Source organism: Cavia porcellus, unplaced genomic scaffold, assembly GCF_034190915.1.
Source record: "Cavia porcellus strain 051 isolate PalLab524CR breed Dunkin Hartley unplaced genomic scaffold, mCavPor4.1 scaffold_4, whole genome shotgun sequence".
NCBI lineage: Eukaryota > Metazoa > Chordata > Mammalia > Rodentia > Caviidae > Cavia > Cavia porcellus.
In genome coordinates, this window is record NW_026947487.1 from 25,089,120 (window position 1) to 25,111,245 (window position 22,126).

At 31.6% G+C, this 22,126-nt stretch overlaps 1 protein-coding gene across 15 annotated transcripts in view; it reads right to left on the minus strand.

The window, feature by feature from the left end:
• Positions 1-22,126, minus strand: part of Mycbp2 (MYC binding protein 2) — a 262,562-nt gene that overhangs the window by 124,475 nt on the left and 115,961 nt on the right. For all 15 annotated transcript variants that reach the window (XM_063246885.1, XM_063246888.1, XM_063246889.1 and 12 more), the window contains 8 exons: positions 17,936-18,027; positions 15,205-15,339; positions 13,845-13,928; positions 12,120-12,216; positions 9,382-9,574; positions 8,632-8,906; positions 5,194-5,415; positions 1,662-1,853 (listed from right to left, as the gene is read on the minus strand). In XM_063246885.1, the coding sequence (XP_063102955.1) occupies positions 1,662-1,853; positions 5,194-5,415; positions 8,632-8,906; positions 9,382-9,574; positions 12,120-12,216; positions 13,845-13,928; positions 15,205-15,339; positions 17,936-18,027 (1,290 nt within the window). The remainder of the gene's footprint in view (positions 1-1,661; positions 1,854-5,193; positions 5,416-8,631; positions 8,907-9,381; positions 9,575-12,119; positions 12,217-13,844; positions 13,929-15,204; positions 15,340-17,935; positions 18,028-22,126) is intronic.

The window sequence follows — 22,126 nt, forward strand, 5'->3', positions numbered from 1 at the left end:
ACGAATGAACAATCTAATTACAGACTTCTATTAAAGAGGGTCAGAGAACTTACTTTGAGATAAAATGAGCTCTTTTTACTTTAGAAACTATTTCTAATCTAAGCTAGCCATAGAAATTTGGGAGATTTGAGAGGAAACACTATAAATACATGATTTGCATACTTTACTAACATAAAGAAATGTGGAAATCTAAGTTATGAACTTTGGGAACTCTTAAGAGTGTTAATTTGACATCCTGCAATTTGTAGCACTTGTTTTCGTTAAAAAGGCAAATCCATGGGATTTAATTTATTAGTAATATTGGACAGGGACTTAAGCATTTCAGGTTCTTGCATCCTCTATGGCTACTATAAAAGAGATGCATATTATAGGCTGAATGAATAGTAAAAAATAATTAAGCATTACTTGACAGAGGCTTCAGTGGCCTCTTAGGTCAAAGCTAGATAAGAACTTTCCAAAGGAAGACAGTAAAATTTGTTTACATCCATGTAATCATTCAGAAATTCTGAAAACTAAACCGTCTTTTTGAGTAAGGAATCAGTATACATTGACAGGTTAAATAGATTCTACTATCAATATGTAAGCAAAAATAAGACAAAAATGAGTAATGAGAAAGTAAAACAGAAAAAGTCTCTTGGCAAGAAATCTGAGAGCTGGGACGATTGAATCACATACTGTATTTTAAATAGTCATTTGGATGATATATTTCACAATAAGATGCATTTTTGTTGTTGTTTTTGTTTTGTTTTGCTTGAGACAGGGACTCACTATGCAGTCCGAATTGGCCTTGAACTCACTTTGTAGTCCAGGCTAGTCTCGAACTTGCAATGATTCTCCTGCCTCAGCCTCCTGAGTGCTGGGATTACAGGCTTCTGCCACCACACCCAGCCTTAAAATGTGAAACCAATCTATAGTCTACCTTTTGGGAAAAATAGAAAGCAAATTTAGTTAAAACATTCATGTAAGTTATTGAAATAAGGCAGTGAACTAGAGAATAATAATGTTGCTTTACAAAGTGCATTTTAAAATGTTGCTAAGTGATTTTCTTAATCTTTGACACTTTTAAAATTTTGTGAGTAGCTGATTAAGGTATACTTATTGAACTGAGCACATAAAATGAATAGAAGGATATATTTTATATCATAAATATTTTACTATCATTTTAAAAGCCATGACATGAGACAAAAATTATTCCTACTTTCCATGTATATTTATCTTGGATCAATTTAGGAAGCAGAGCAAGAGTCTGAATGTTCTTGCATTTTTGACATCATATATTCACTATTAAGAGCCAGATTTCAGAACATTATTCATCATTCATAAATGAAACTATTTTCAATTTGACTGGGGAACAGAAGTGGATGTATACCATGGCACCAATGAAAATTTAAGTCTAACCGGAAAACAGACATTTTATATTACTGGATATTCTGGGTACACTGAAAAGGGTAAAGAAGCAGATAAAAGCAACCAAAAGATGTAAGGAAAGGTAAAAAATAAAGTTGAATATGAAGGGCTGTTTTAAAGAAAAAAAAAATGCAGCCGTATTGCTGACCTATTTTGAAATTAATTTCCATAATGTCAAAAAACAAGTAAAAAAGAAAATGTGTGCCAATTTTAAATAAGAATTCATTATCCAACATCAAGATATGGCTTGTTACCTCAGATCCCAGGGCTGATGCAGTTAATTCACTGACAATACTTGCCAGCAGTCCACAGGTGTTAGAGACCAAGTGGGAAGAGAAGAGTTCATTTTCTCTTCTTAGGCTGTTCCTGACTGGTAGCACAACAATAACCAGCATTTTCTCCAGCACTTCACGGAAGCTAGTCATTCCTGAGATATTCTCTTCACTCTGTCCACAGGAAGAGAACATGGCAATGTGTTGTTTTCCTTTCCTTTCCATGATTATGCAGCAGCAAAACTTTGTCTTTTTTTTAACATGACTCTCTTAAGTCCAAACCTGAATTAAGGCCTATTTCTACACACCTATCCAGTTACATGGGGAGCTACTATATCCTCTTTTCATTTGGGAGTTTGTTTTTTGAATTGTTTTTGTATCATAAAGGTAGCACACATTTAGACAGTGGTTGTGTTTTTATCAGCTTTGAGTCACTCTCGTATACTATTTAACTTCTTAATCACAATCCTGTATGACGGAAAACCATTCTTCCCATTTAAAAGTCTTTCTGTAGACAAGATGTCAATGTCAGATAATTATTTTCAGAATATGCAGAGGCAAAGCTACTCCACATAGTCTGTGTAAATCAACTAAGAAAATCCTTTTGTATACTCATGAAATCCTAAGCTGTTTTATAATTGCTACTATATTAAATTTCCAAAGGGAAATAACATTTTAGCCTTTGCCAATGAAAAAAATGACTAAAAAATCAGAATGCCTTTAAAGACTCAAAAAAAAATATTTTCTACAAATGGAAAGAATTATTAATTTAGCTGATATCCAGTATGAAAATTATTTTTATTATTTTCTTTATCTTTTATCCCACTACAGACAGAGAGTATCATGAGGAGCCATACTAACCAATAAACTTTTCAGTTCCACTATGGAATCAATTTGGAGTTAATTCTGTTTTTTTCATGGTCCCCCAAAGTTTTCAGCTTTGAAATCAGGTAAATAAATTGCTCTGATTTAACTTTTAACACCATCATCATGTGATCTGAACTAGTAAGTTCTTCCGCACTACTTATATTCCTTGTTGCTTTGTAAAGCACATGAAAAAGTTCATAAAATGATAAAATCTCAAGGTAGAGGGCCTTGAAAGTTAAACCACTCTCTTCTCAAAACAAATCAAACAAATAAATAATGCACTTTCAATCCTTTTGGAAATTATGTAATTTTTTAGTCAAACTCACTATAAACATTACTACGAGTCACTCCTAACTTCTCTTCTATTGTGCAACCTTATACTGAGACAAAACAACCACTTAGGAGAATGTTCATATTTATTTCTATTAATTGTTTGATTAAGATCACTATAACACTTTGATTAATTTTTAATCAAATGAGGTTCTCTAGATTTAAAATGATCAATTCTTGATTTTGTTAAAACTCTACTTCATTTATATCTTATATTTTCTCATGCTCCAGAAACTTTATTTTCTGGAACATTTCAGAAAGTCAGCTTTTCATAAAACTCAATCCTTAATTGCACTCCATAATTAAAAATCTTTTGAGAGTTTCATGGGGTGCATTTAGAGTATATTCATTTATGTTTACTTAGTTTCTAATTAGTACTTGCCAGGAGTAATACAAGAAGCTTCCCAGATAGTATAGTATAATAGTTTATCAATTTGATTTATTAAAACACCAAAAATAAATGACTGAATGAATATTACTTATTGGTCACTAAAATTTAAGGAAAAAGTATTCTTATTTATTAATTGCTACAAAGGAAAGCTAATACTAGCTTTTTAAAAGGTCTGGCAATTTATCATGAGCCTTTACCCTACTTTTGACTTAGTACGTTTCTATACCTAAAGATTGATACTGGGAAAAGAATCATAAATATGAATGAAAGTTAAAGCAGTGGTATTTTCAAACCATTTACAATACTAAAATACTAGGTGTATACACATGATTGATTAATTATGTATACTGAAAAGGTAGAATACCATAATGTCCATTAAAAAGATGGTGGGAAAATATATTAATCACACATATCTTCATAGACTAACACAGACTCAAGTATATAATTGCTATTAATAATCATTACAAATTAGTTCTATAAATTAAAAAGCATTTACTATATATCTTTAAAAAGTACCAAACTAAAGGAAATTCCAAAAGAAAATTTCTGATTACTCAGAACTCTAGTACCCATAAGTTATTTCTATCTTTCAGTACTCTTACTAAAGAGGGCCTGGGATTTAGCTCAGTGACATAAGCGCATGCCTGGCAAGCATGAGGTTGTAAGTTTGATGCCTGGTACCAAAAAAAATAAAATAAATAAAGAGCCTTTTGCATGCATATTTTATATAGGAATCATTACATACAAACATGCTCTTTGATTTTCAATTGTGTTTTAAGAATTTTAAAACATTTGATATTAAAATACTTTTTTGTAATGGGTGAACCATATTCTATCAAACTATACCTAATTCAGTTATTTTACTCTATGACAAACATCTAAGGGTCTAAAGTGCTCAATTTTCCTTCTATTAAATATATATGTAGCTTTAGTCTTCCACATATTCTCTTAGTTTCTTGTGAAAATGCTCATAATGCATAACAAAATAATAATGCACTTTCTAAAATAAATCTGGAATTAGACCCCTAATTCAAAGACTACGTTTTCAATCCTTTCTCAACTGCCACTTAATTAAAATTTACATAATTAGTTGGCATACAATAAATACTTGTTAAATTGAAAGAAAAGGATGACTAATATAATGACATGAATAAGCTGCTGTTTCTTCACAGTCTCATAGTACAGGAATTTGAGAGAAAAATTGATTTTTTCTAATTTTCTAGAAACAGATTGATACTTCAATCTTACTATCATTCTATTATCCTTGTTAGCCCTAATGTTACTGAAATTTTTTCACAATTTTCAGTTACTTCAGTCAACAGAAAACTGTTACTGCATAGTAATTAGGATAACTTTTACTTCACTTTTTCACTTTTATAGATTCATTCTCAAGTGGCAGTAAATATACATGGTTTCATGTGTATCTTTATTTTTCTATAATGCTTTTTTAATAAAGTAGAAGTAGACATTAAGCAAGGTTTCCTCGGCCTACTGTTTTATAGTGCTTATTTTAACATACTAAAATTTTACGCATAGATGTTTTAAAGTTTTCTATTTCTTTATCCTTCTATCTTCAAAATTTTAAATATTAAAATACAAAACAGTGCTTGTGGTATCTGCTGCTTAATTTCAATAGATACAGCAAAAAGAAAATACACAAATCTTGCCTACCATACATAGGGGCATAGGTTCAGTCCTCAATACAGCAAAAAACAAAACACAAAAGTTAAATATTAACTAACTTGGATTTTAAATGGAAAAAAGGATCCCCATCTTATTGGAAAATAAGATAATTAAAAAATAATCACCCCTTCTTCTGAAACAGATAATTATTTACCAATATAGAAAAAAAAGCACTAAGATAAAAAATATCTCCCTTTACAGTATAACTGCTTCACTGTAAAGGAGATTTCAGAAAAGACCTACCTGGCTGAGTTTTTCCATGTGTGTGACCAACAAGGGAAATCGATGAACCAGCGTTGAGTCATTTTCTGTGCTAACTTGCTTAACAATTGATCTTAGTAGTACTTCTCCATCATAAGCAATAGGGAAAATAGAAGTCAGTTTAACAGAAGTGTGGCACAAAGCTGACATAACAGCTGCAAGGAGTCGGCTACTTGATGTCTTGAAGTTTGCTTCTTGGATATCCTTTTTAAAAAAGCCCCATCACAGCCCCAAAGAAATACTGCATCAGTATAATTCAAGTTTCTGAATATATACAAAGTAAGTCATTATTTAACTCATACACAAATTTTCTATCAGTCAGTCACTAAAGTTGTTTTGTTACAGGATAATATCACATCAATGCCTTAAAACACAGTTAACTATCTATTGAAAACAAAAAAAAACCAGTAAATTATCTATATATACAGATATGAAAACTATATATATCCATTTATATAATCTCTGTATCTCTAAATCTATCAATTTATGTACATATGTACCTCCATTCACAATCACAGTTCACTTTAGCACTATTTTCAAATTTTTACCATTAGACTACATTTGACATTTCTAATATGCGCTGTAACTTTTTCTCAAATAATAAAATGATTCAAAATTGTACTTCTGTGCAACTATTATATTTCGGTAAGGTTCTAAAATTATGTTACCACATTTCACAGTTAAACGTCCCCAAAAAGATGAAATATTAAAGTGTATCAATACAGGACATTCTGATTTATAAAATTATGTATGCATTATTTAGTTCATCAAATATTTGAGGTACAAAGTCAAGCGTAAGAGTAGAGCCACATTCTATTCCACATGTTGACCCAATGCTTGCTAAAAGCACCCTATTCAACAGTAAAGGAATAAAATAACAGTTTCAATTGAGAGTTTGAGAGTGAGAGAGTACTTAATATAAGAACCAACTTTCAATTTTCTTAATTTTGTCTTGATTTTTTATTTCACTATTTCTGGTCTTTATTAATGTTTTCCTTCTTAAGAGTTTCTTTTTCTATCTGGTTTCCTATGACAAAGTTTAGGTACTGATTTTAAATGCTTCTTCTTTACTTATATAGCTTTTGTACAGACAATAGTTTGCTCCAGAAAACAGAACGGTAAAATATAGTATCTTGCTATATGTAGCCACATTACTTGAGAAGCTATGGTGAGAGCAGTGAACTGGGGAGGGAGAAATGGGGTGTTGAGATGGGGCTAGGAGTTCTGTACCATACTGAACAAAAGTAGTGAAAGCCCTTGGGTCTTGCTTCCAAACTTAGGGCACAATGCATTTTTTTTTATTATGGAGGGTGTCAGCTAAAGATTTTTGGTAGGTATTCTTTATCAGATTGAGGAAGTTTCTTTATATTCTAGTTTCCAAAGATACTTCTGTCATTGAATAATTACTAACTCTGTCAAGTATTTTTTTCTATACCTATTAAGAGGATCATACAATCTGCTATCTTTACAGTTAATATGATAAATTACATTGATTCCTGGATGTTAAATTAACTTGTATCTCTAAGATAAAATTCCAGTCATGATAGATTATCTATATTACAGGATTTTATTCGATATTTTAAGAACTTCTATATGTCTGAGTGATAATCATCTGCAAATTTTCTTTTATGTATTTGCTAGGTTTTGGTATCAACCAGGACAAGGGTAATCTCACAAAATGAATTGGAAAGTATTACATCCTATATTTTCCGAGAGAATTTGAAAAATGATTGTTATTATTTTTTTCTAAATGTTAATACCAACATCAGAACAAGGAATTTTCTTTGTGGTTTTTAATAATAAGTATTAGGCAATCCTGACTTTTCTAATATGTATTGCATCAGTTCGCATTGTTATCTTTTTAAAGAATCTAGTAACTTCCTCCAAAGTTATAAAATTCACTAGTATAAAACTGTTCATAATAATTTCTCAGTAATATTATTTGAACCTACAGTGACATTCTCCACTTCTTTTCTGATAACAGCATTCTGTGCTTGCTTCTTTCCTTGTTACCTTCCTTTTGTGTGCTACAGATCAAATCCAGAGTTCCACTCACAGTAAGCAAGCCCTTTATCACTGAGCTACACTCACTGCCTCTCATACAGCTTTTTCTTTCTCTTTTTTCTCAAACTTGTTAGGAATGTGTGTGTGTGTGTGTGTGTTTCCTAAGAACCAACTTTCAATTTTCTTAATTTTGTCTCGATTTTTTATTTCACTAATTTCTGGTCTTTATTAATGTTTTCCTTCTTAAGAGTTTCTTTTTCTATCTGGTTTCCTATGACAAAGTTTAGGTACTGATTTTAAATGCTTCTTCTTTACTTATATAAGCATTCAAGAATATACATTTTTCTAAGTGATGCTTTAGATATGCTTCATATATTCTAGTGTTAGATTTTTATCTTACAATATGAAATATTATAAAATTTATTATGATTTCTCTTTTAATCTACTAATTACTTAAAGGTATAGTCCACTTTCCAAATATTTGGTGCTTTTTCTCAAAATCTTTTACTATTAATTCCTAAGTAAACTTTACTACAATCTCAAAACACATTAAGATTTTAATCTTTTAAAATTACTAAAATTTATTTCTTGCCTTAGTGCAGTGGTGGCAAACCTATGGCAAGTTTCTTTTTTTCTTGGTACCAGGGATCGAACTTATGACCTTGTGCTTACCAGGCAAGCGTTTCAGCCACTGATCTAATCCCCGGCCTGAGAGGTTTGTTATCACTGAAAACTCTCAATGATTCAGCATCACTACCCTAGTGTATGATCTATCTTAATGAACATTCTATGTGCATTTGAAAATAATATGGATACTTCATATTCTAGCTTATGTCAATTAGATCAAGGTGGGTGACAGCATTATTCAAATGATGATGTATCCCTGATGTTTTGTCTAGTTGTTCTTTTAATCACTAAACAAGGAATACTTTTCAATGTAAATTTATTTGATTCTCTATGTAGTTCTGTCATGTTTTCTTCACCAATGTTTTTGAAAGTATGGTTTGGTGTATACACATTTATAAAAGTTATGTTTTCTTCATGAATCGATGAATTAATGCCATTAACATGGTTGTTTACTAGGTCTCTTCTATTTTTGTAGACGTGGAGGTGTCAAGAAACACTTTGGTGTTATCCTTGTTCTCAAACTCACTATTATTCTTTCCCTTTCTCTTACACACTGGCCTATAAAGTCAAAGGGCAAATGAGCAAATACACAATCATATTTGACAGTTTTATAACTAAAAACGATAAAGCAAATAAAAAAATCACAAATTGTTAAATTTTGATTTAACAAATTTATCTTTCCCTAATTTATCTTTTAAAAGCTAAACAGATAGGGACAGCCACAATTTATTGTCTTGAGTAGTATATAAATAATGTAATTTTCAACTACATTTCATAAGTTTAAATTACCTGATCCAAACAATTCAGCAGATCGCAAAGGCATGCCCACTGCAACGCAGGAGTTGGGTAGAAAGAATGGAAACATGCCGTAAAAGTATTGTGACACTCCTGCAGGACAGCTTCCAAGAGACTCAAGGGTTGACTGAGATATCCTTGAGGATCATTATCCAGTTTCACCATACAGTGATCAACTCCTTCTGATAAAATTTTTCTTAACAAAGTTCTGGTTTTTCCAATACACTCTGCTAATTTGCTAGTTTCTTCTACAACTACTTTTCCTGTAGCTTTTATATTTTTAATGGAAAAAGTAAAATGCTAGTTAGTAAAATATTAAATATGCATGGGAAAATATAATTCAGCAATTTACTATACATCTAAATATCATGAATACTTATAATTACAGATACGACAATTTAGAGAGAAAAAGTGGTTCAAACTTTCAATAGAATTATAAAAAAGAAAAAAGTTGGTTTGATATTTAAATTCCAATTGTTGAAAATACTTCTATTTGACATAAATCATTTAGAATAATTTTATTAGAGTATTAAATTCAGCCCATCATGACTTTTTCTTATCAGAATGACATGAAATCTATTCTTTATAAGCAAATACAGAAGCATCACAACAAGCTGACTTTCTTCTCTCATTTCAGGATCAGTTGAAAGCCAGAGAGAGATCTTTAATTCCTGTTAATACTCACATAAATCACAAAGTCTTAAATGTTTTTTTACCTAATGTCATTTAAAAAATATATCATACCTGATACAGGGTAAATTTCACAGGTATAGACACGCAATAACCTCAAACAACAGGTACCCACGAAGCGCAGCCTCTCTAAATCTAGAAGAGTAGCTGTGAACTGGAATCCTTTTAATCCTCTAAGTTCTTCAACTCCTAAGACTAAGGTGGTCCAGCTCCAGTGAAGAATACTCAGCAATGATTCAAAACATTCCTAATTCAGAATATGAACAGAGAACAGTTCAAATGAAACTATGGGGATGAATCAAATAAAAAGTTAATACATTTAACTTGAAAACTTTACCTTGAACTGTTTAGTGAGTTCTGGTAGCCCAAATAAGATATTCTTATAGTTCATTGTATCATATAAACAAGGAAAAAATTAAAATCTTATAAATAAATATGGTAAATATTTATCTGAAAGGCATTATCAAAGTCTATATATCACTGTAGTAAAAGTATAAATAAAATCAGTGCATTATTATTTGGGCAATATCAAGTAGCTTATTTTATGTCTCCATATTAAAATTTTATATAAAATTTTATATAAACGATGCATAGATATAAAATTCTTGATGTTTATTTATTTATTTATTTTGTGCCAGGGATTGAACTCACTTTATATTTGCTAGGCAGGCTCTTTGCCAGTAAGCTATATCCCCAGCCTGATGGTATTAATGCAGATAAAAGTTGATTAAAAATACTTTAAAACCTTACTTAGGATGTTTTACTCTTCCAGACTATGGGTTTGGGGAGAACGTGCTTTGCATTTATGAAGGGTCTACAGATTTTGTCATAGTTACATCATGACAGATGCTCCACAAATCTCAAAGCAAAGCACTTTGTTCCCCTCTCCCTACTAAATCACAGACATCCTATAATAGTAATACCAAAACTAAGAGTATATAGTTTAAACTTTTAGAGAAACAGTGTTTCTTATTCAAAGATTACAATTACTTAAACATAAATACAAAACAAATATCTAGTAGGGGGGGAATAATGAAAAAAAGACACAAATGGAAGTCCTTAGTACAATTAAAAGATACCAAACTCATACTAAAAGGATGCAAAGGTAAAAAGGAGCCACATTTTTAAAGTCTCATTTGTATAGTTGATTTTGCAAGGAACATTGTGTAAACTAACATAGCATTTTTGAAATCATATTGACAAAGATACATCAAAATTTAAATACACATTTTCAGCACATGATATGTACATAAGTACACCATTAAAGATGCATGTATATGTATAAAGATGCATGTAAAGATGTAATGTAAAGATGCATGCATGCTCATGAAGAAAATGTACTGGAAAAGTAATGAGCAATGAACTGGCTCTATTATAGTAGTGTGGAATAAAAGAGAATATAACTATTCCATAGGAAAATATGCAAACAGAAACAACTGACAAAGAGCCAAATATATTAATAGGAAAACTGTTCATGGTATGTTCTATAAAATGTTCAAAAAAAGAGTTTTCTGTATCAGAAAAGACAAAAATACTATTTAGCATCCTGTATAGATACAACTAATGTAAGTTTGCATATGTGTGTTTGTGTTATGTGTGTGTGTGTATGCATACATGTATGTGTGTGTGCTAAAATGAGGCTCTATCTGGCTCAATGGTAGAATATTTGCCTAACATAAACCTGATCCCCCAGCAATGCAACAACAGCAATGACAATAATGACAAACAAACAGAAACAACAATGAAAACATACAAGGTCTGGAAGGCTACTGGCTATAGTAGTCTAAACACAAACAGAAAGATAAGAAAAAGAGGAAAGAACCTTAATAATTTTAGTAATTCTCTAAAACATAACAATGTGTGAAGCACATGTATTAATCTTAGGATCTTAATAAAAAAGGAGGGATTCTTCCTAAGCATTTTACCAAAATGAGATAATGTTACTTTAACAAATCAATTGCATCATGCATTATAGTTAAAAAATCATTTTGTATGCCTTCTCTTAATTAGAAATTTATAACAACAAATTAATGTAGCTTGTTTAGGTAATTTGTATAAGAATCCTAAATTGATACAGGAAAGAGCAAGAAATTTACTCAGACATGCTATGACCTTTTATTTATATCATGTTGACTTTTCACTCTGCCCTATTAATTCCAATAGTATAGCACATCTTTACATATAAAATAAGATGGTCAAGTGCAGTGGTATCTCGATTTAGGAATTTAATTTTTCTATGATTTTGGAAAAGATGGCCCTGTCTGTGTTTATATGGGTTATCCTGGTTATGTTTGTTACCAAACGCAGAGTCTGCGAACAAAAACAAAATTGCGTCAAATGCTTCTGTTTGCAAACCCAATTATTTGCAAACAAAAGAATTTGTCAACTGAGGTACCACTGTAGTTCAACAAAGATCATAGTTAGGTAAGCAATTCTTCTACGTAATTCTTCAAGTACTAATATTTCTGGGTCAACACTATCATTAGCTTTTCCTAAATTTTTAATTCTTTTATGTATGAATCATTAGAAAAGCCACAGATTATTTCACAAATAGCAAGGCCATCTACGTATCATAGGTAACACCTCTATTTTTCCATTATTTAAAGCATATACTATTTTTGGCATAGAATATAAATGCTAGTACAAAAGCAAAACTAGGTTATAAACCTATGCTATGATAATTTCATAGAAGAGAGTGGCTAAATTCTAAACACAATTAGTTGAATTGAAAATGTTGAATTAAAAAGTTTTAAAAAAATGAAGTTTTAGAAGTTTTAAAAAAAATGGCTCACCACTGAGACAGTTCTTGCAAAAGATCTCTTTAATATATGTACAGGCTCACTGGTTTGCTGTTTGCCTTTTGAAGCACTGCTATCACTGGTTGGAAGTCTAAAGACAGTAGATACATATAGAATAATGTTTAAAAGTCCAATGACATTTTAAGAAATATACATTTTTGCCAAAGTGAATTATTTAAATTATGCATCTGAAATTTTTTTTAGCTAGGTAAAATGCTAATATAAGGCTTTTTGGGAAACATTTTCCAACACTAAGTTTTTCTTAGCATTATCTTACCAAGTTAGTAAGGCAGTGTAGTAGAGGCTTTTTCCTCTTGCTAGAGAGTATTTGTGGTTTATGTTCTATAATAATATTTTCATTTACTACTAAAATTATTTTACCAGTAGCACCTAGGGATACTCCAATGCAACTTGTTGTGTTCATAAAGTTAGATTTTACAAGTACTGACTACAACAGATTGCATAAAAAAATTTTTCTCCTGGGAAAAGATTTTATAACATGCACATTCTTTAACTGATCACTAGGAAGAAACATAAGAGAATCTCGATACACATATATTCATGTTTATAGCAGTACAATTTTTAATAATGAGGTCTTGGAAACAGCTCATATGCCCATCAGCAGATGAATAGAGAAATATATAATATTTATATACAATGGAACACTACTCTGCGGTAAAGGATAAATATGAGATATTTTTAGGTAAATGAATACATCTTGTGCCCATAATCTTCAGTGAAATAAATCAGACATCCAAGTTAAAACATTGCATTGTTTCTCCTAGGTGAGAAACCCAAAGTGTAAATAAGAAGTAAAATGGAGAACAGATGTTGGGAAGTAAGAACTTGTTTCAAAGGTAAGGCAGACAAGGGAAAGGGAAAAGGTAAGGAAGGAAAGGAATGGGGATTTAAAAAAATAAAGAATGGAAGGGAAAAAATGGAAACAAAGTTTCTATAAATGGGAAGGGGAAGGACTGAAGGAAAGGGAGGAGAGGGGAGTGGGAAAAAAGAATTTAGACATATTATGTACAGGTACATATTTCCCCAAGATAAATGTGACCATTACATACTGACAAAGAAATAAGAAAGATAAGAAAGAAAAAGAGTCTTATATTCTAGAGGCTTTTCTTTTTTTTTTAAGGATGAAAACATTGCTAAAGTTTTATATTCATTTGAATTTGTCTAATACTGCAGTAATGTAGATAGAAACAGGTATAAACTTTCATATGTCTGAATTACTGAGTTAATTAAAACTTTTAATGTTAAAATATCATAAAGTAATCACTATTTAACATGTCAATTAAAGTTGTAAGAGATTTTCCAACTCATTTAATCAGAAGATAAAAAACATAAGACTATTGTAATCTGAAGTCTACATCTAAACTACTCTTCACTCCAATTTGACGTCTTTAAGATATATTTTATTTGGTAATGGAATCTTTAAATTGATAAGAAAATCAAAGGCACATTTTTAAAATGTTATAAAAATATTATTAGCATATTCAGATAATCTGAGTCATTTGGCAAAATTGAAATGTAAAATAGAAAATGTTTAAAAATACACAAAATATTCACTGAATTGAATGTTTTTGTTACACTGTCTACATTTTTACCAGTATGATTTGTTAAATATTTCAATACCTTCTTATGGTCATACGTTTTATAGTGACTATTAGAGAAAAAACCCCACATTAATTAACTATGAATATGTTAAAATACCTGTATAATAACTGAGGTATCTGACCAGCATTAACATCTGTACCATTATTTGATTTCTTTGAACTCTTAAACTGGAAAACAACCCTAGGAAGAGAAAAAAAAAAAGATAGTAAAATTGCCATCGTCTAAGATTATTAAAGAAGCAAAAGAATTACAGTTATGTTCTCAAACCTTATGTTAATGAAAATTACTTCTTTTTTGGCCAAAAATAAATAAATAAGGTAAATAAAAAGTTACCGTCGTGATCTTAATTCGGTTATTCAGTAAAAAAAGTAACTGAACCAAATGAGCAGCGTCTCCTAGGAGAGCAGCTGTCCTGCCCTTACCAGACCACCACCTCAGTTTTCACTAAATTAGTAAACTTTTAACAAGATTTCCACCTACCAACAGTATAAAATCAGCCTGATTCAATGTGTTATAGGCTTTGGCCTCAAACTGGCATGATACTGCAAGTTTGACTGAACTACCTAAGGAAATTATACAGTCCAAAGTCACAGCAGCTCCCTCAATTCTAGCACATAATCTCAGAACAAGTTAAAAGGGATACACAGAATAACAGATTTCATTTTCCTTCAGCAATCTCTTTAAATATTCAACAATTAGGAATTCAATCAAAAGTCAGTTGGTTTTTACGTATTTTTTGTTCTGTTTATCATCTCTGCTTTGACTTCAATAAAAATGAAATATACTATTTCATAACTCTGCAGTAATAGTACAAACAGTAATAGCACAAAAAAATGCTTATTTAGAGTCAACAGAATCCAGAATCCAGAACCAGTTTTAGCTCAGTCATATGATATACTCATGAAATCTACCCAAATCATGTTTGTTTCTCTAGGCCTTTGAATTCAAAATAGGGTTAATAATTGTTCATCAAGTAGTTGAGGGCATCAAATTACTCTTTACAGTACATGAAGGTAGTAAAATGTTCCTGCACTTCATTAAAATGTGCCACACCACAAAAGGTTTCCAATCAATAAATTATTTATATACACTGTAAAATTTAACTGCAAATATGTTTCCTTTTTATGGCTCCAAAATCCTCACTAATTCTGGTCAGCTTTCTCTATAATTTCAAATTTGGTAACAGAACTTTTAAACAATTTAATACCTAGAAATATATATGAATACTATCATGTAAGTACAAAGAATAATAGTCTTATTAATTACCTCCTTGTTCTGTCTAGACCCTAATTTGACATTTTTGGCTATATAGCATAGGAGGTAACCTAAATAAGTTTTAGTAACTGTATTATGTTTTTAATATACTTAGTCATACTAAGCACTACTAAATGAGTCCTCTTAAGCCTTCCAACATTATTACAAAAATAAAAATGAGATGCTTCAATGTTCTGCTTACCCATCATCTGTAGTAATGGAAGCTTGTCCATGAGATCCACAGTCACTGCTGGGTCCTGATACTCGAGCCCATGCTACATACCACCAGCCAGCTTGCAGGAGAACTGGTTCATCAAACATCATTGCATACTTTTCTCTGAGAAAAACAGCTGAGTCAAAGACAGTCTCTTTGTGCTTTCCTGTCATATGCATTTGTTTTTTAAGAAACTCTTCATACTAAAAATCATGAAATTATGTTTTAAGATTCTCATTAAATATAACTTTTTAAAATGTCTGTACACAAAAACATAAAAAGCAGCTACTTGTATTATAGCAATAGAACTGTCTTGCTTTTCCCTCTTCCTAAATTCTATAACATGCTTACATCTTGTAAAAGTTTCATATTAAGGCAGTTTTAAATTAATGTTTTAAAAAGCACGTAAATTTGCAAAAAAAGTAAAATCTGAACATTAGTTTAAAACTATTTTATTTAGTGTAAGTGCTTTTTGAGGTAGCATGTTTGGAAAATAGTGCTCAAGTCAAGTGTACTGGTTTGAGAACTGGTTTTGTGACTTGTTAACTAGGGAACTTATGGCAAGCTGCTACCTTATCTCTGTGTCTCCATTTCTTTATCTGAAAACTGGTGAAAATAATGTCTTGTTCATTCAGTTGTTCTGACGACTGAATTAATTCAGGTAGTGTTTGAAACTGAGGGTTTCACACTAAGCAGACAAAAATGTTTACGAATCTAGGAGAAGAAACACGTAACTAAATGGAACAGCACTTGCTAAAGTACGTAAAGCCCTTGGTTTCATCTCCAGCACCACTACTCACAAAAAATAAAGAGAAAAAAAGTCATATATAGATTGAGAAACCTGTTGAAGCACATGAACAAATTTTAAAGTTCTAAAGAGTAGAAGGAATTGGTTGTAAGTAGAATTGAGGGAAGGGCATTTAAAGAAAGGAGAATGTTATATGTTACAAATGAATCTGCAGAAATAAAAATGTTTAAAAGAGGTTCAAGGAATGGTAAGTTGTCCTGTTGGGTGATAGGTGAAGAACAGTAATAAAATGAAAGTAAAAAAAAAAAAAAAAAAAGAAAAAGAAAAGATGCTAATGTTTTCCTTAAGAGTCTGGGCTTGGTGAGTAGGCTAATGAAGGAAATCTGGATGATTCCCTATGCATGAACTACACACTGTATCTGATCCTTAGTCAAATTCTCGAAAATAAATGTTAGTCAAGTTTGATGTTGTATACCTATAATTCCAGCACTCTAGGAATCCGTGGCAGAAGGATGACAGGTTTTGGCCCAGACTGGGCATTTTAATACATAAAAAAGTAAATTTTAAAAATGAGTAAAAAATTAAAAGTAGGGGAGGATGTTGGGGATGCAGATCAGTACAAAAGCTCAGGATTCAATTTCCAGTACAAAATACATACATATATACATACATAAAACAAATGCCAATGATTACTAAGGCATGGTAAAATTAACTAATATTAACTTACTTTTCTGAAATTTTCCCTCATATTCATTTGTATAAAACATTAAAGACTACTAAAACCCTTGTAATACAGAATAATACCCAACATGAAGAAAGTCAAAATTTTCTCTAGATTCTTCCTTAGATTCTCAAAATATGTATCTATTAAAAGCAAAATCAATGCCTTATTATCATTCTTCTTTCAGAAACTTACTTATTTTCTCTAGGAAAAAGCCTGGTCAGACTCTACAATGTTTTCTTAAAATAGTTACTAGGAAGTATAGTATATTATTATCACTTCAAGACTCAGTTTATATTTTTTCCCATTGTAATAATCCCTGACTCTGAACACTAACCTATCAGAGCAGTGTTGGATAATTCCTAGGATTACACAGAGGGCTGATAAAAATCTAAGTCTCTTCTTACTTGATGAACTTTATAAATAAACATAGGGATTTTAGTAATATCTCTAAAATTTTTAGCAAGGCTGCCACTCTGGTGCATTATTATACTACTAAGATGGTATCTCAATTATGCCCTATTATTAATATTTGACACATCATAGTATATATATGACAGTGGCTATATCATATGGCCAAGGTGTGTAGTAGGCTATACCATCTAGGTTTGTAGAAGTACTCTGTATGATTTTTTGCATAAGCATGAAATCACCAAACAACCCATTTCCCAGAAGAATAGAATCCTTAGCTAAGGCATGGCTGTGTATTTTATGTATGTTTTATATATATATAATTTTACAGATAGTTGATTGTAGCAGACAATAGAAGAGTAACACATTAGGTGTTAAGAGATGCATCAAAATAAGTTGCAGAACATATATATTTCCATTTTATCTTCAGTGTTGAATCAACTTATAATACCATGAGGAATACTAGTTTTTAATGTAGCAGCATCTTTAACAATGATACTTGCATCTTCTAATATAGTTACATACTATATAGCAATTATCTTAGTCAGAGACCACACAAAGAACGGTGGCTATACCCTATGGTCAAACTGTGCAGTAGGCTATCCCATACAAGTTTGCGTAATTACTCTCCATGATTCTTTCACAAGGATGAAATCATCCAACAGCAAGTTTTTCTGAAGGATCCCACTCCTAGATTAGGCATGACACTATACCATTTAATTTCTCAAGCACATACACAGCAGATTACTAGAAAGCCCTTTTAAAATTATATTTGTACTTTATAATAAAATTTTAAACTTTGACTATGTAAGAATTATACTTAAGAACAAAATTTTTACCTAGCAGCACAATCATAAGCCAACACGTCAGTCTCTGCAAGAAGATCCCCATCAGTTTCATGATCCCCTCCATCAGGACCCAATTCAAACAGCTGGGGAAAAAGGAAAAACAATTTTTTCCCAATCATTAATCTTCTGAAATATGGGTTTATAGTTTTGTGAGCATTCAATCTACACTGAAGTATAAAGAAGGTAAAAGCAATGGGGCATGGAAAAAGATGATGTTAAACATAAAAAAAAATGGTTACAAAAGGGGAAGAACCACGGTCTAGATAAAGAAAAAATATCAAATGGGAAATGGGTATAAGATTAACTGAAAACAAAGGTGGAGTATGAGGGAAGAATTTTTTGATGGATTTATATCTATTTCTAAAAAGCCTTTTTTCTCTAGAGAATTATGTAGGTGAACTACAAAAAACAGATAAAATATTAAAAATGCTGCAGATGGGGATTTAGCTCAGTGGCATAAGCGTCTGACTTGCAATCACGTGGTATGAATTCGATCCCCAGTACTGGTAAAAAAAAAAGTGAGAAATATTAAAATGTACTGAACAGGTATTTTGTGAGGAGTCTAAAATTTTGAGTTACATGCTGTGACTGGAAAATCTGTCTCAGCTTAGATCTTCTCAACAGTCACTGAACAATGCCATCTCCCATATAACTTGATCTTACTATTTCTAAAATTATTCATTTTTTTCTTCTTGTCATCCTTTTCTAATTAGTGGTACTTTCATTCACTTGATTACTCAGGCAAGAATCCTAGAATAATTCCTTTTTGTATTTCTGTTATCATTCTATCTATTCTTTTCTCTAATGCAATTATAACCCCATTGCTGGCTGAACATTACTATGATGACCAGTCTTTTTAAGTCTTTTGTTTCCTTGTCTTAGCTCACAGACAATGAAAGTGAAGCGTTTTGCTTTGCTTTAATGACTCCTAGTACTCAGGAAAGTTAGTACCCTTTCTTAATCTGAATGCTTTCACATTTTCTTATTTTCTTCATAGCAGGACATACAGGTCCATATGGATTTTACCATGAATTGGCTTTTCTTACATTCCAAACTATTTGAACACATACTATGGGCCAGGGACAGTTTAAGAACTGAACATACAGGATAAACAATGCAATTTAAAAAAAAATGAGGATTACAGCGTGTCAGTTTGTGGTAAGGCTCACTAGGAATGGAAGTCTAAAAGTGCTAAGAAGTGAGCCATGCAGGTACTGAAGAATAGCAAATAGTAGTCAGAATAGCAAATACAAAGGTTCTAAAGCTTGACATACTTGAGAAAAAATAAGCAGGCCAATGTGACAAGATTATATGGAAGCAACTAGAATAACACAAGGTCAGAGAGATATTGGCATAGAATTCTGATGGGATCTTGAAGGGATCCTATAAGGCTTTGGCTTTCTTTTTATAATCTTTTGCTTCTTTCTTTTCCTATTCTCATCCCAGTTGGTTTTTTTTTTTTTTTTCCTTTTGAACAGTGTTTTCACCTTTCACTTTCATAATATCTATTACACAGTTTGGATTCTATTTACCCTTTCAGGTTTTTTGTTTTTGTTTTTGGTTTTTTTTTTGTACTAGGGATTGAATTCAGGACTTCACACTTTGCCAGGCAGGTGCTTATGAAGCTGTGCTACATCTCTGGCCCCCAAGTCTTTACCCCATGGAGACAATATAATGTTTACACATGAGAGTCTGACTTACTTCATTTATGAGTATGGATCCATTTACCTATAAAAATCGCAAGTTTATTTTTCTTTATGGCTGAGTAGTACTCCATTATTAAAAAAAAAAGACCTCATCATTTTTTATCCATTCCATGGTTGATGGACATTTGGGTTGTTGCCAAGGTTTAGGTATTAAAAACTGTGTTGCAATAAACATGGGCACACATATATTACTGTGGTATGGTATTTTTACTCCTTCTGGATGTTTCAAACCTTGTTTTTTGAGGAATCTCCATACTGATTTCTACAATAGTTGTACCAGTCTATACTACCATCAACAGTGGAAAGGGTTCCTTTTTCCCATAGCCTCACCAGCATTTGCTAATGATTTCTTGATGATAGCAGTTCTTACTGGGGTGAGATGGACTCTCAGTGTTGTTTTAATGTTCATCTCTCAAATGACCAGTGATGTTGAACATTTTTTCATATTGTTATTTGTATTTCTTCATCTGAGAAATGTGTATTTATCTCAGATGCCTATATTTGGACTGGGTCTTTGAACTTGGAGGTTCTGATTTTTAAAAAATTCTTTGTATGTTCTAGGTGTTAGTCCTTTGTCAGAGGGACAACTGGTTAAAATTTTTTCCCAGCCTGCAAGTTGTGGTTTCACTATGTTGGTGATTTTTTTTGTTGTGCAAAATGTTTTAATAAGAGATCCCACATGTCAATTCTTTAAAGCATTTTCAGTGCAATTTGGGTTTTGTTCATGAACTCTCTGTCTTCAAAATTTTCTACATACCTTGTCCTCCAGTAGATTTAGTGCTTCTATTTTAATATTTACATCTTTGATACATTTTGATGTTAGCGCACAGTGATACACATGTCTAGTTTTTGTCTCCAGCATGTGGAAAGCTGATTTTTCCAGCACTATTTATTTTATTTATTTTTTTCATTTTTATCGGTACCAGGGACCGAACTCATGACTGCCTGCTTGCAAGGCAGGCGCTTATGCCGCTGAGCTAAATCCCCAGCCCCACCAGCACTATTTATTAAACAGGCTTTTTTTTTTTTTTTTTTCCAGCAAACATGTTAGGACTCTTTGTCAAAGATAGGGTAGCTGAATGTCTTTGTAATTGTGTCTGCATCTTCTAATTTGTTCCACTGATCCTCAGATCTGGGTTGTTTTTTGTATTTTTTTTTTTTTTTTTGTCAGTACCATGCTGATTTTATCATAGTTGTTTCGTAGCATAATTTCAAATCTGCGATTTTGATGCCTTCTGCCTTGCCACTGTTGCCCAGGATTGCCTTTGCTATTTCGGGTCTCATGTTTCCAAAAGAATTTTAGGAATGTCTTCTCTAGACCTGTGAGGTATCCTAATAGTATTTTGATGATGAGTGCATTATGTCTGTGTAACAGTTTTGACAGTATGGTCATTTTTGCAATTTTGCTTCTTCCTATCCATGTGCAAGGGATATCTTTCCATATTTTGATATGCTCCTCAATTTACCTTTTCAGAATACTGTAATTTTCAATGTGTAGATCTTTTACAACATTTTGTTAGATTGATTCCTAAGTTTTTCATTTTTGGGATATTATTGTGAGAAGTATTGTTTCTCTAACTTCTCTCTCAGTAAGTTTGTTGTTTACGTATAGGAATCCTAGCGATTTTTGAGTGCTGACTTTGTATCCAACTGCCCTACTAAATTAGCCTGTTAACTCTAGTAGTCTTTTGATGGAATTTTTGGGGACTTCTATGTAGAGTATCATGTCATCTACAAACAGTAATAATTTAACTTCTTCCTTTTCTAACCCCATTTCTTTTCTCTTTTGTCCAATTGCTCTGGCTAATATTTCCAGAACTATATTGAATAGGAATAGTAGTAGGACATGCTCGTCTTGTTCTTGATTTTAGGGTGAAAGCTTTCAGTTTTTATCTGTTTGGTATGATGTTGGCTGTTGGTCTGTCATAGATGGCTTTTATCAGATTAAGGTAGAGACCATCTATTCCCATTTTCTGTACTTTTTTTTTTATCATGAATGAGTATTGGACTTTATCAAAAACCTTTTCTGTATCTATTGAGATGATCATGTGATTTTTGTCTTTATGCGTTGATACAGTGTACTACATTTATTGACTTGTGTATGTTGAACCATCCCTGCATTCCTGGGATCTCACTTGGTTGTGCTACATAATATTCTCGATAATTTATTTCATTTTGTTTGCCAGTATTATATTGAGAATTTTTTACATGTATGTTCATTAGGAAGATTTGTCTGTAGATCTCCTTTTTGGTTGGGTCTTTTTCTGATTTTGGAATCACAGTAATACTTGCCTCTAGGCATGTGTGGAAGAAGAACTGCTTTCTTTTCAATTTCATTAAATAGTTTGAGGAGTATTGGCATTAAAATTCTAAATTTGGACAATGAAGCCATGAATCCATCAGGACCTGGGCTTTTCTTTGTTGGTAAGTTTTTAGTTACATTTTAAATTTTATCAGCTGATATTGGGTTATTCAG